Raw genomic sequence first — 12,380 nt, forward strand, 5'->3', positions numbered from 1 at the left:
TGACTAATTTCTGTTGTCTACCTTCCAGTTCACTGATCATTTCCTTGGCCTCCATTACTATTTTCACTGTAACTTCCATTCTGCTGTTGAGTATATCCAACTGAGTTATTCATTTATTTTTTTTTTTTTTGAGACAGGGTCTCACCTCTTGCCCAGGCTGGAGTGTAGTGGTGCAATCATAGCTCACTTCAACCTCTGCCTCCCAGGCTCAAGCAATCCTCCCACATCAGCCTCCTGAGTAGCTGGGACTACAGGCACATGCCATCATGTCTGGTGAATTTCTTTTTTGTATTTTTGGTAGAGATGGGAGTTTTACCATGTTTGCCCAGGCTGGTCTTGAACTCCTGAGCTCAAGTGATCTGCCCACCTCAGCTTCTCTAAAGTGCTGGAATTACAGGTGTGAACCACCGCCCCAGCCCAACTGAGCTTTTTAATTTGGTTATTGTATTTTTTAAGTTCTAAAATTAGTTTTTGGTTCTTTTTTTTTTTTTTTTCTTTTTTTTTTTTTTTTGAGACAGAGTCTGGCTCTTTTGCCCAGGCTGGAGTGTAGTGGTGTTATCATGGCTCACTGCAACCTCCACTCCCTGGGTTCAAGTGATCCTTACGCCTCAGCCTCCTGAGGAGCTGGGATTACAGGCATCTGCCACCATGCCAGGCTTTTTTTTTTTTTTTTTTTTTTTTTTGAGATGGAGTATCGCTCTGTCCTCCAGGCTAGAGTACAGTGGCGTGATCTCGGCTCACTGCAACCTCTGCCTCCCGGGTTCAAGCGATTCTCCTGCCTCAGTCTCCTGAGTAGCTGGGATTATAGTCGTGAGCCACTGAGCCTGGCCCACTCACAATACCTAAACTCACAGACTAAACTCCTAAGCCTTGACTGTGTTATTTTACTACCTGTTCCATACAAAACTGAGACCAGCCTGACTATCATGGTGGCTCAGTGGCTCACGCCTGTAATCCCAGCACTTTGGGAGGCTGAGGTTGGAAGATCATTTGAGCCCAGGAGTTTAGGAACAGCCTGGGCAACATGGTGAAACCCTGTCTCTACCAAAAATACAAAAATTAGCTGGGTGTGGTGGCATGTGCCTGTAGTCCCAGCTACTCAGGAGGCTGAGGTGGGAGGATCACTAGGGCCCAGTAGGTGGAGGTTGCAGTGAGGTGAGATCACACCTCTGCACTCCAGCCTGGGTGACAGCCAGACCCCATATCAAAAAAACAACAACAAAAAATAAATAAACAAAAAAAGTAAAAAGGTATTGTGAGCAAGAGCTCTGTCAACATGGCATCGACACAGTAAAGTCAGTTCTGGCTGTCTCGTATCCCATAGCTATGTGGTGGTGATTTTCTTGTATTCTGATGTCCTGATAAACACATTCACCCAGACTTCGAACAGGAGATGGCACTTTCTGGCTCAGCCACATGCCAATTTTGATCTGGTTATTTCTAGTTCCCTCCTCCAAGTTTTTCATTTGGCAGCTAACCTTAGAAAATAGCTGTAATCAATTTAGAAGTCAGACTGGGGCTGACTTTTATCAGTCAGGAAGGTATTAAATTAGTCCAAGACATGGGCTTCCACTTGTGCCTTAGCCAGTCTTTGTGAGAACCTTGAGCCAAGGCTGTCTCTCCAAGCCTCACTTTCCTGGGGAAAACACCTGCTTGGCTTATCTTACAGGGTTAATAAGCATCAAAGAACTTACTGAAGGACTTTATAAATTAAGTACCATTATGTAGAATGGTGGTGGTTAGTGCCTTTATTTATTTTTTGAGACAGGGTCTCCCTCTGTTGCTCAGGCTGGAGGGTAGTGGTGCGATCTCAGCTCACTACAACTTCCGCCTCCTGGATTCAAGCGATTCTCCTACCTCAGCCTCCTAAATAGCTGGGATTACAGACGTGCGCCACCATGCCCAGCTAATTTTTGTAGTTTTGGTAGAGATGGGTTTCACCATATTGGTAAGGCTCGTCTCAAACTCTTGACCTCAAGTGATCTGCCCGCCTCGAGTGTTGGGATTATAGGCATGAGCCACCACATTTAGTGGCTAGTGCCTTTAGAATCCTGAAGTTACTGATGAAGAGGTCTGTCTAAGTGCAGAGCTATTGTTTTGGAGTTGTTTGACAATGAGCAGTTGTTTTGACTAGAAAGGATCATCTGAGAAAGTGATGCTTTTGTAAGGAACAGAACTTGCTTGAATAAGTTGTTTGAAATTGTTTTCTCAGAATAACTGAGTGAATAGGAAACAAAAGGATAGCTGAGGCCCTGTGTCGTCTTCTTTCTCACCCACGATGTAAATTAACTCATTATCGTACAATCAGGATCAAGTTGCTTTAGAATTCCTCTGTGACTGTCAGTGCATGAAACAAAATGACACATCAGAAACCATCCTGATTCATTTTGGAATCAGATGGGAATGCAAAGTATCTGATTAAGTTCTATGGAGTATCCAGAAACTCCCATTGCTGTGCAGGTAATGATTTTATTTATTTTTTATTTTACTTATTTTTTTTTTTTTTTTTTTTTTTTTTGAGACAAGAGTCTTGCTGTTGTCGCCTGGGCTGGAGTGCAATGGCACGATCTCGGCTCACTGCAACCTTCACCTCCCAGGTTCTAGCAATTCTCTTGCCTTAGCCTCCTGATTAGCAATTAGCCTCCATACCATGCCTGGCTAATTTTTTTGTATTTTTAGTAGAGACAGGGTTTCACCACGTTGGCCAGGCTGATCTCGAACTCCTGACCTCAGGTGATTCACCTGCCTTGGCCTCCCAGAGTGCTGGGATTACAAGTGTGAGCCACCATACCTGGCCATGATTTTGTTTATCTTAAGGGCATTGGGTTTTGTAGAGGTTAGTAGAATTGAAATATTATTCTAGGAATTGGCAAACCTCCACAGATCCCAGATGGAAAAGACTTCCTTAGAGGATAACTAACAGGTCAGTTATTTGGCACCAATTTTGTCTGCAAAGCTAATCTTGAATTTCAAGGAGGAACTAATAATCTACGTGATGCCAGCTCTTTTGAAGACTCTGCCCCATTGTTCTGTCTGAAATTTTTTTCTCTTGAGAATTTTTTTTTTTTTTTTTTTTTTTTTGAGACGGAGTTTCACTCTTGTTGCCCAGGCTGGAGTGCGATGGCACAATCTCAGCTCACGGCAACCTCCGCCTCTTGGGTTCAAGCAATTCTCCCTCCTCAGCCTCCCGAGTAGCTGGGATCACAGGCATGTGCCACCACATCCGGCCAATTTTTTTGTGTTTTTAGTAGAGACGGGATTTCTCCATGTTGGTCAGGCTGGCCCCGAACTCCCGACCTCAGGTGAGGTCAGGCCTCGGCCTCCCAAAGTGCTGGGATTACAGGCATGAGCCACTGCTCCTGGCCACTCTCTTGATAATTTTTTTAAAACGATTTTGATTTTTTTTGTAAGGACGAATTCAAAGTTATGTGAATACTAAATCTTAAATCTTGGGACATTTATCAGATGTTATTAAAATATTCCCTGTTTATGATGCTCCCTCTTTTCCCTAAGGACAGATATTCTGTCTTACACACACACACATAGATAATATATTTTACTGACTTTGCTGTTTTTGACCTGAACAGTCCTGCTCCCATGAAGGTTTTTCATCTTTTCCTTGGAAATATAAATTAAATTCCTTATAGATAGGACCAGACCAATAAATGTTTACTTACGTGTGTCTGAGATTGTTGTTTATCTGAGACAGGGTCTTTCTCTGTTGCCCAGGCAGGAGTGCAGTTGTGCAATTATAGCTCACTGCAGCCTTGACCTTCTGGGCCCAAGCAATTCTCCACCTTAGCGCCCAAGTAGGTGGGACCACAGGGATGCACTACCATACCCAGCTGATTTTTTTTTTTTTTTTTTTTGAGACGGAGTCTTGCTCTGTCCCCCAGGCTGGAGTGTGGTGGTGCAATCCAGTATCTGCCTACTGCAACCTCTGCCTCCCAGGTTCAAGCGATTCTCCTGCCTCAGCCTCCCGAGTAGCTGGGACTATAGGCGCGTGTCACCACACCCAGCTAATTTTTGTATTTTTAGTAAGAGGTGGAGTTTCACCATGTTGGCCAGGATGGTCTCGATCTCTTGACCTTGCGATCCGCCCACCTCGGCCTCCCAAAGTGCTGGGATTACAGATGTGAGTCACTGTGCCCAGGCCAGCTATTTTTTTTTATTTTTGTAGAGTCGAGGTCTCCCTATGTTGCCCAGGCTGGTCTCAAACCCCTGGGCTCAAGCCATTCTCCTGCCTTCATCTCGAAGTGCTGGGATTACAGGTGTGAGCCATCACCCAGCTTCAAAAAGTATCTTGAAAAATAGAATGATTTAATCATGAAATTTTTGTTTGTTCATTTGTTTTTCAGTAGAGATGGGGTTTCACCATGTTGGCCAGGCTGGTCTTGAACTCTTTGTTCCAAGTAATCTGCCCACCTCAGCCTCCCAAAGTTCTGGGATTATAGGCATGAGCTGCCGTGCCCAGCCAAATTTAAATTTTTTGAAATAATTGCTAACACTGTAGCAAAGCTTTCCTTAGTTGTGTAGTGCATACATGAAACCTGGTTGATGTGATATTTCTAACAGCTCGTAAAAGTCTACATACTAATAGTATTTAGTATTTTCTAGTGCCCTGCTCTTCACATGTCATGTAAATGCCTTGGCTGTATCTAGTATAGATAGTACTAGTGGGATTCAGTATAACCCCTGATTTTTTGTTTGTTTTTAGTAATTCTTGTGAGCAGTTAGATAAGAACTTGTTTTGAATTTTTGGTGCTGGTAAGCCAAGACTGCAAGAACTTGTTGAATTCTTAAACACTTGAACATTTACCATGCATTAGGTGTTGAGGATGGAAGAAAGAGTAAGACTCAGCATGGCCCCCAGGAATCAGGTCCAGTGAGGGATGCTCTGTGGCCAGGGACCTAATGAGATAAAGTATAAGATGGTAAGGAGGAGGGAATAGGTTAAAAGTAAAAATATGGAAAAATAATACACTCCGATAACATTAGTTACTTAAAAAAAAAAAAAAAAAAAAAAGCTGGAGTGGCTGTATTAATATCAGACAAATCAGAGCAAATAATTTTGCCACGGTTGAAGAAGGTCTTTTCCTTATGATAAAGGGGTCAGTTCTTCAAGAGGACAAAACAGTTCTAAACATTTATAAACTAAATGACAGCATTTCAAAGCATGTGAAGCAAACACTGAGAACTGCATATATCCATAATGATAGTCAGTGGTTCCATTATTCTTCTCTTAGTAATTGATAGAATAAGGAGACTGAAAATCATTAAGGATGCGGGAGACTTGAACAACCCTATCAGCCTACTGGATCTGACTGACATAGCACACCATCCAGGGAGAGCAGAACGTATGTTCTTTTTTAGTATAAACACTTACAAAGATCATATTCTTGTGAGCCATAAAATAAGGCCCAAATTTAAAATTATGCAAGCCATACAAAATATATTCTCTGACCACACTGGAATTAAGAATAATTCTGATAACAGAAATATCTTTGGAAATGTCCTGAATATTTAGTAACTAAATAACATACTTTTAGATAACCCATAGGTCAAAGAAGAAGTCAAAAGTGAAATTACAAAGTATTTAGAACCAAATGAAAACGAAGACACAGCACAGTGGCTCACGCCTGTTATCCCAGCACTTTGGGAGACCAAGGCCGGCAGATTACCTGAGGTCAGGAGTTCGAGACCAGCCTGGCCAACATGATGAAACCCTGTCTCTACTAAAAATACAAAATTAGCTGGGCATGGTGGCACACATGGGAGGCTGAGACAGGAGAAATCACTTGATCCGGAGGCGGAGGCTGCAGGGAGCCGAGATCACACCACCACACTAGCGAAGATCATACCACTGCTCTCCAGCCTGGGCGACAGAGCAAGACTCCATCTCAAAAACAAAACAAAACAAAAAAAGCCAGCTGCAGAGGGAAGAAGCTCCTGCAAGAGGCCACAGAGCCAGCAGATGGGAGGCCTTGAAGCCAGCGACAACCCAGCCGAGCAACTCAGCCGAGTTGCTGCTTTTGCACCGCGCCAAGGACACTCATGAGGACCATGATACTTCCACTGAGAATGCAGATGAGTCCAACCATGACCCTCAGTTTGAGCCAATAGTTTCTCTTCCTGAGCAAGAAATTAAAATGCTGGGGGGGCCGGGCGCGGTGGCTCAAGCCTGTAATCCCAGCACTTTGGGAGGCCGAGACGGGCGGATCATGAGGTCAGGAGATCGAGACCATCCTGGCTAACACGGTGAAACCCCATCCCTGCTAAAAAAAAAAAAAAAAAATACAAAAACTAGCCGGGCGAGGTGGCGGATGCCTGTAGTCCCAGCTACTCCGGAGGCTGAGGCAGGAGAATGGCATAAACCCAGGAGGTGAAGCTTGCAGTGAGCTGAGATCCGGCCACTGCACTCCAGCCTGGGCGACAGAGTGAGACTCCGTCTCAAAAAAAAAACAAACAAAAAAAGTGCTAGGGGAAGATGAAGAAGAACTTTTTAAAATGTGAACAAAACTGTTCTGATTTGCCTCAGAGAAGGATCTCCCAGAATAGAAGGAGTGAGGCATCAGCGACGTCAAGCTCCTGAAGCACAAGGAGAAAGGGACCATCCGCCTCATGCAGAGGGACAAGACCCTGAAGATCTGTGCTAACCACTACTTCACGCTGATGATGGAGCTGAAGCCCAACGTGGGTAGTGACCATGCCTGGGTCTGGGACACCCATGCCAGCTTCACCAACAAGTGCCCCAAGCCAGAGCTGCTGGTCATCTGCTTCCTGAATGTTGAGAATGCACAGAAATTCAAAACAAAGTTTGAAGAATGCAAGAAAAAGATCAGAGAGAAAAGAAAGGATCAGGTAAAAATGATCATGCCGAAAAAGTGGCAGAAGAGCTAAAAGCTCTTTCAATGGAGGAGGAGACCAAGGAGGATACTGAGGGAGAAGCAATAAATCATCTTATTTCCTTTTCTTCCCTTTCCTTTCCTTTTCAAATTTTACCCTGCCCCTCCTTTCGGTTTGTTTTTATTCTGTTTCATTTTTACAAGGGATGTTATATAAAGAATTGAATTCAACAGTCAAAAAAGAAAAAGATTAAAGCATGAATCAATGAAATAGAAAACAAAAACCAGAAAAAAGCTAAAAAACTGACTCTTTGAGACAATCAATAAAATTGATAAACCTTTATGCAGACTGGTTAGGAGAAAACAAGACACAAATTACCATACTACTGTACCAAGTGTTGGTGAAGATGTGGAGGAACTGGATCTCTGATGCTCTGCTTATGGGCCTGTAATATGGTATAACCACTTTAGAAAACTGTGGCCTTTTTTTTTTTTTTTTTTTTTTTTTTTGAGATGGAGTCTTGCTCTGTCACCCAGGCTGGAGTACAGTGTCACTATCTCCACTCACTGCAAGCTCTGCCTCCTGGGTTCACGCCATTCTCCTGCCTCAGCCTCCTGAGTAGCTGGAATTGCAGGTGCCCACCACCACACCTGGCTAATTTTTTTTGTATTTTTTTTAGTAGAGACGGGGTTTCACTGTGTTAGCCAGGATGGTCTCAATCTCCTGATCTCGTGTTCCACCTGCCTCGGCCTCCCAAAGTGCTGGGATTACAGGCATGAGCCACCACGCCCAGCCTGTGTGGCCTTTTTATAAAGAATTAAATATACACCTACTATATGATCCAGCCATTCCACTCTTAGGAATTTATCAGGAGATAAAGCATGTGGCTGGGCGTATAATTCCAACACTTTGGGAGGCCGAGGTGGGCAGATCACCTGAGGTCAGGAGTTGAAGACCAGCCTGGCCAACATGACAAAACCCCGTCTCTACAAAAAATATGAAAATTAGCCAGGCGTGGTGGCACGTGCCTGTAATCCCAGCTACTTGGGAGGCTGAGGCAGGAGAATTGCTTAAACCTGGGAGGTGGAGGTTCACGCCACTGCACTCCAGCCTGGGCAACAGAGTTAGACTCTGTCTCAAAAAAAAAAAAAAAAGAAAACATGTGCCCATACAGAGATCTGTGTATGAATGTTCACAGCAGCTTTGTGACAACCAAAAACTAGAAACAACCAGAAAACTCAGCAATACATAAATGGATACACTGTGATCTATTCACACAGCAGAATATTACTCAGCAATGAAAGGGAATGAACTATTGATGTTATTCCATGGATGAATCTCCAAAACATGCTGCGTAAAATAAGACAAAATGGCCAGGTAGCTCACACTGTAATCCTAGCACTTAGGGAGGTCAAGGTGGGCGGATCACTTGAGGTCAGGAGTTCGAGACCAGTCTGGCCAACATGGTAAAACCCCATCTTTACTAAAAATACAAAAATTAGCCAGATGTGGTGGTGCATGACTGTAGTTCCAGCTATTTGAGAGGCTGAGGCCAGAGAATCACTTGAACCCGGGAGGCAGAGGTTGCAGTGAGCTGAGAAATCCCACCACCGCACTCCAGTCTGGGCAACAGAGCAATACTCCGTCTTAAAAAAAAAGACAAAAGCAACTTTGATTTCACTTACATGAAATTCTAGATAGGTGAAACTATGGTGACAGAAAGCAGATCAGCCGTTGCCTGGGGCCGGAAGGAAAAATCACTAAGGAGCATAAGCAGATGCTTGTGGTGATAACGTTCCTTGTCTTCATTGTGCTGATGCTTATATGGGCACATACAGCCTTCAGAGCCCATGAAATTATATACTTTAGATACGCAGTTTCTTGTATCTCAATTTTACCCCCGTAAAACTATTAAGAAATTTGTGCTTAATACTTTGGTGAGCATTTTATGCCCTTTGCCCCATGTAGTTGGTTCTCACTGGTAGGTAGGCAGAGGCAGGTAGAATTAGCAGCTTCAGGTGAGACAGAGTTGAGCGTAGGTTCCTTCACTCAGTCAGGCTCTCCCGGCCGGTGGCTTGTTAAGCCTGGTCTGTTAGACCAGACCAGGCCACTGCCCTTCTTTGGTGCTGCCGCCAAGGGAAGTGTTTGGCGTGTGGGGTCTCTACAGTTAGTCCTGGGTTCTAAGAGTGTGAGGCTGTTTTATTCTCTCTTTATTCCTTTGGGAGACAACATTCTACTTATATTCTCTTAATGTTTTGTCCCCTAAGCATTAGCAGAACCCAGGGCTGCATGAGTTTTGAGTTTGTGTCTGGTGTTTTCCCTCAGGGCACAGTCTTTTGCTGAGCGCCTGCGCCTGGGAATTGCAGTGATTCATGGAGAGGCGCAGGATGCCGAGTCGGACTTGGTGGATGGACGGCATTCCCCACCCATGGTCAGAAGTGTGGCTGCCATCCACCCCAGCCTGGAGATCCCCAGTAAGTGTGCTGCTGCCTCTTTCCCACTTACCTCTGATTTTAAGGCTGACTAAACTGTTGTGTGTGTGGTTTTTTCCCTCATTCTTCTTTTTTTTTTTAAGTTGTCAAAGACTGATTAACACCTTTCTTGGCCAGATAGTAGCGAATGCACTTCTGATTACCTTGTAAATCGCAGGGCTCTTTAGAAGCAGTCTGTCCTTCTTTGCAAAACCTGTGAAAATGTTTGGACTATCGAGACAGTTACGATGCTTCAGGGAAGTCCATTCATTCATTTCAGCGGTATATCCTAGAGTGTAGTTGAACATAAGCAAGCAGCTTTTTTATGTACAAAGTTATTGACTGTGATGTTGTTTTTAAATGCAAAATATCAGAAAGGTTTAAATGGTTTACCAGAGGGTAGGGCTTGGTAAATTATATTGTGTCAGTACAGCTAATTATGCAGCCCTTTGAAATAATCAAGACCATCTGGAAACAAGAGAAAAATCTATGGAATATATGTGAACAAGGCAGAATGCAAGATTGTATACCTATTTGTCTTAGTTCAGGCTGCTATGACTAAATACCTTAGACGAGGTAATATAAACAACAGAAATTTATTGCTCACAGTTCTAGAGGCTGTGAAGGTCAAGACAAAGGCGCCAGCACTGACCTTGTGATGGGCTGGGCACGGCGGCTCACGCCTGTAATTCCAGCACTTTGGGAGGCCAAGGCAGGTGGATCACCTGAGTTCAGGAGTTCGAGGCCAGCCTGATCAACATGGAGAAACCCCATCTCTACTAAAAATACAAAATTAGCTGAGCGTGGTGGTGCATGCCTGTAATCCTGGCTTCTCAGGAGGCTGAGGCAGGAGAATCGCTTGAACCCAGGAGACGGAGGTTGCGGTGAGCCAAGATCACACCATTGCACTCCGGCCTGGGCAACAAGAGCAAAACTCCGTCTCAAAAAAAAAAAGATAAAGGTGCCAGCAGATTTGGTGTCCGTTGAAGGCCTGTTCCTCATAGATGGTGCCTTCTTGCTGCATCCTCACATGGTGGAGAAAGGTGGAAGACTCCCTCAAGCCCTTGTCTCCGACAAGGGCACTGACACCCTTCGTAGAGCAGAGTCCTAACAAGCTAGTCGCCTCCTAAAAGCCCTACCTCTTAATCCACCACAGTGGATTCCAACATGAATTTGGAGGGACACAAAAATTCCGACCATAGCATTTTGCTCCCGCCCCTCAAAATTCATGTTCACCTTACATGCAAAATACATTCATTCTATCCTAATAGCCCCCAAAATGTTAACTCCAGGTAAGTCTTAACTTAGTTTCAGCATCACCTCAAAAGTCTGAAGTCCAAAGTCCCATCTAAATATCATCTAAATCAAATATGGGTAAGACTTCGGCTCTGGGATTCACTCTGAGGCCGTTTCTCTCGGGCTGTGAGCCTGTGAAATCAAACAGGTTGTATGCTTCCAAAGTGCAATGGTAGGACAGACATTGGATAGACATTCCCATTCCAAAAAGGAGAAGTGAGGCCCAGTGTGGTGGTTCACACTTACAGTCCCAGTGTTTTGGGTGGCCAAGTTGGGTGGGTTGCTTGAGGCCAGGAGTTCAAGACCAAAAGGGAGAAGTAGAAGTAGGAAGAAAGGAGGGACAGGTCCTGACCAAGTCTAAAACCCAACGAGACAAACAACATTAGACCCTAAGGCTTAAAAATAATTTTTGACTCAAAGCCCTGCCTTCCACAAAAACTGGGGCAGGGGTTAGTCCTGCAAAGCTCTGGATGGCCCCACTCCCACAGCTTTGCTGGGAGCAGCCCATGCAGCAGCTCTCAGTCATTGGAGTCTCAAGCCTGCATCTCTCAGGCTGGAGTTGCATGCTAGTGGTTCTACCAGTCTTGGGTCTTAGGGTGGCTCTGCCCCATGACTCCACTGGGCTTTGCCCTAGTGAGGGCTCTCTGGTGGCCCTGCCCATGACAGTTCTCTGCTTGGGCCCTGGCATTCTTTGGGGCATCCTTTGAAGTCTGGGTAGAGATAGGTGTGCCCCCACAGCTCATTCACTCTGTGCACTGTGGAGATGGCACTGCCCAGACACCACTGTGGTTTGTTGCCTGTGCCTTCCAGAGGGGTGGCCCGAGCCATAGTTGGGTCTGCTTGAGCTATAGCTGGAGTGGGTAAGGAGCACTCTGGAATGTGGGAAGTGGAACCTTGAAATCATTCTGCCCCCAAGACCCTGGCATTCTGGGTTTATGATGAGATGGGCAACCACAAAGATCTCAGAAATGCCTTTGGGGTCATTGCTTTACTGTCTTGATGAATAGCATCGGGTTCTTTTATTTATTTATTTATTTTTTATTTTTTTGAGACAAGTTCTCACCCCGTCACCCAGGCTGGAGTGCAGTGGTGTGATCATGGTTCATTGCAACCTCACCTCCTGGGCTCAAGCAGTCCTCCCACTTCAGCCTCATGAGTAGCTGGAACTACAGGCACTTGCCACCACACCTGGCTAATTTTTGTGTTTTTTGTAGAGACAAAGTTTTACCATGTAGCCCAGGCTGGTTTTGAACTCCTGAGCTCAAGTGATCCACCCGCCTCAGCTTCCCAAAGTACTTAAGTTGTGAGCCACTACTCCTGGCCATCTGGCTTCTTTCTATCCATACTAATCTCCTTATCAAATGTTTGCTTGGTGGCTGGGCGCAGTGGCTCACACCTGTAATCTCAGCACATTGGGAGGCCAAGGCAGGCGGATCACGAGGTCAGGAGATCAAGACCAGCCTGGCCAACATGGTGAAACCCCATCTTTACTAAAAATATAAAAATTAGCTGGGCATGGTGGTGCGTGCCATAAATCCCAACTATTTGGGAGGCTGAGGCAGGAGAATCGCTTGAACCAGGGAGTCGGAGGTTGCAGTGAGCCGAGATCCAAGATTGTGCCACCGTACTCCAGCCTGGCGACAGAGTGAGACAACGTCTCAAAGACAGATCTTGATCTGTCTTCCAAGCTGGAGTGCAGTGGTGCGATCAGAGCTCACTGCAGCCTCGACTTCCAGGGCCCAAGCCATTCTGCTACCTCAGCCTCCC

General features: G+C 45.0%; 1 protein-coding gene and 1 pseudogene across 3 annotated transcripts in view; both read left to right on the forward strand.

The window, feature by feature from the left end:
• LOC117085318 (phosphoribosyl pyrophosphate synthase-associated protein 2) overlaps nucleotides 1–9,989 on the forward strand; it is a 51,575-nt gene extending 41,586 nt beyond the window's left edge. Inside the window, exon 9 of one of the 3 annotated variants that reach the window (XM_033214101.1) lies at nucleotides 9,172–9,980. In XM_033214101.1, the coding sequence (XP_033069992.1) occupies nucleotides 9,172–9,373 (202 nt within the window). In that variant the 3' untranslated portion in view covers nucleotides 9,374–9,980. Of the gene's footprint in view, nucleotides 1–9,171 lie in introns of all 3 variants that reach the window. The other 2 variants (XM_033214108.1, XM_033214116.1) reach the window with 2 other exon arrangements.
• LOC117085331 lies at nucleotides 6,508–7,321 on the forward strand (annotated as a pseudogene).
• Nucleotides 9,990–12,380: the final 2,391 nt, after the last annotated feature.

Source organism: Trachypithecus francoisi, unplaced genomic scaffold (assembly GCF_009764315.1).
Source record: "Trachypithecus francoisi isolate TF-2019V2 unplaced genomic scaffold, Tfra_2.0 Contig00540, whole genome shotgun sequence".
Classification (NCBI taxonomy): domain Eukaryota; kingdom Metazoa; phylum Chordata; class Mammalia; order Primates; family Cercopithecidae; genus Trachypithecus; species Trachypithecus francoisi.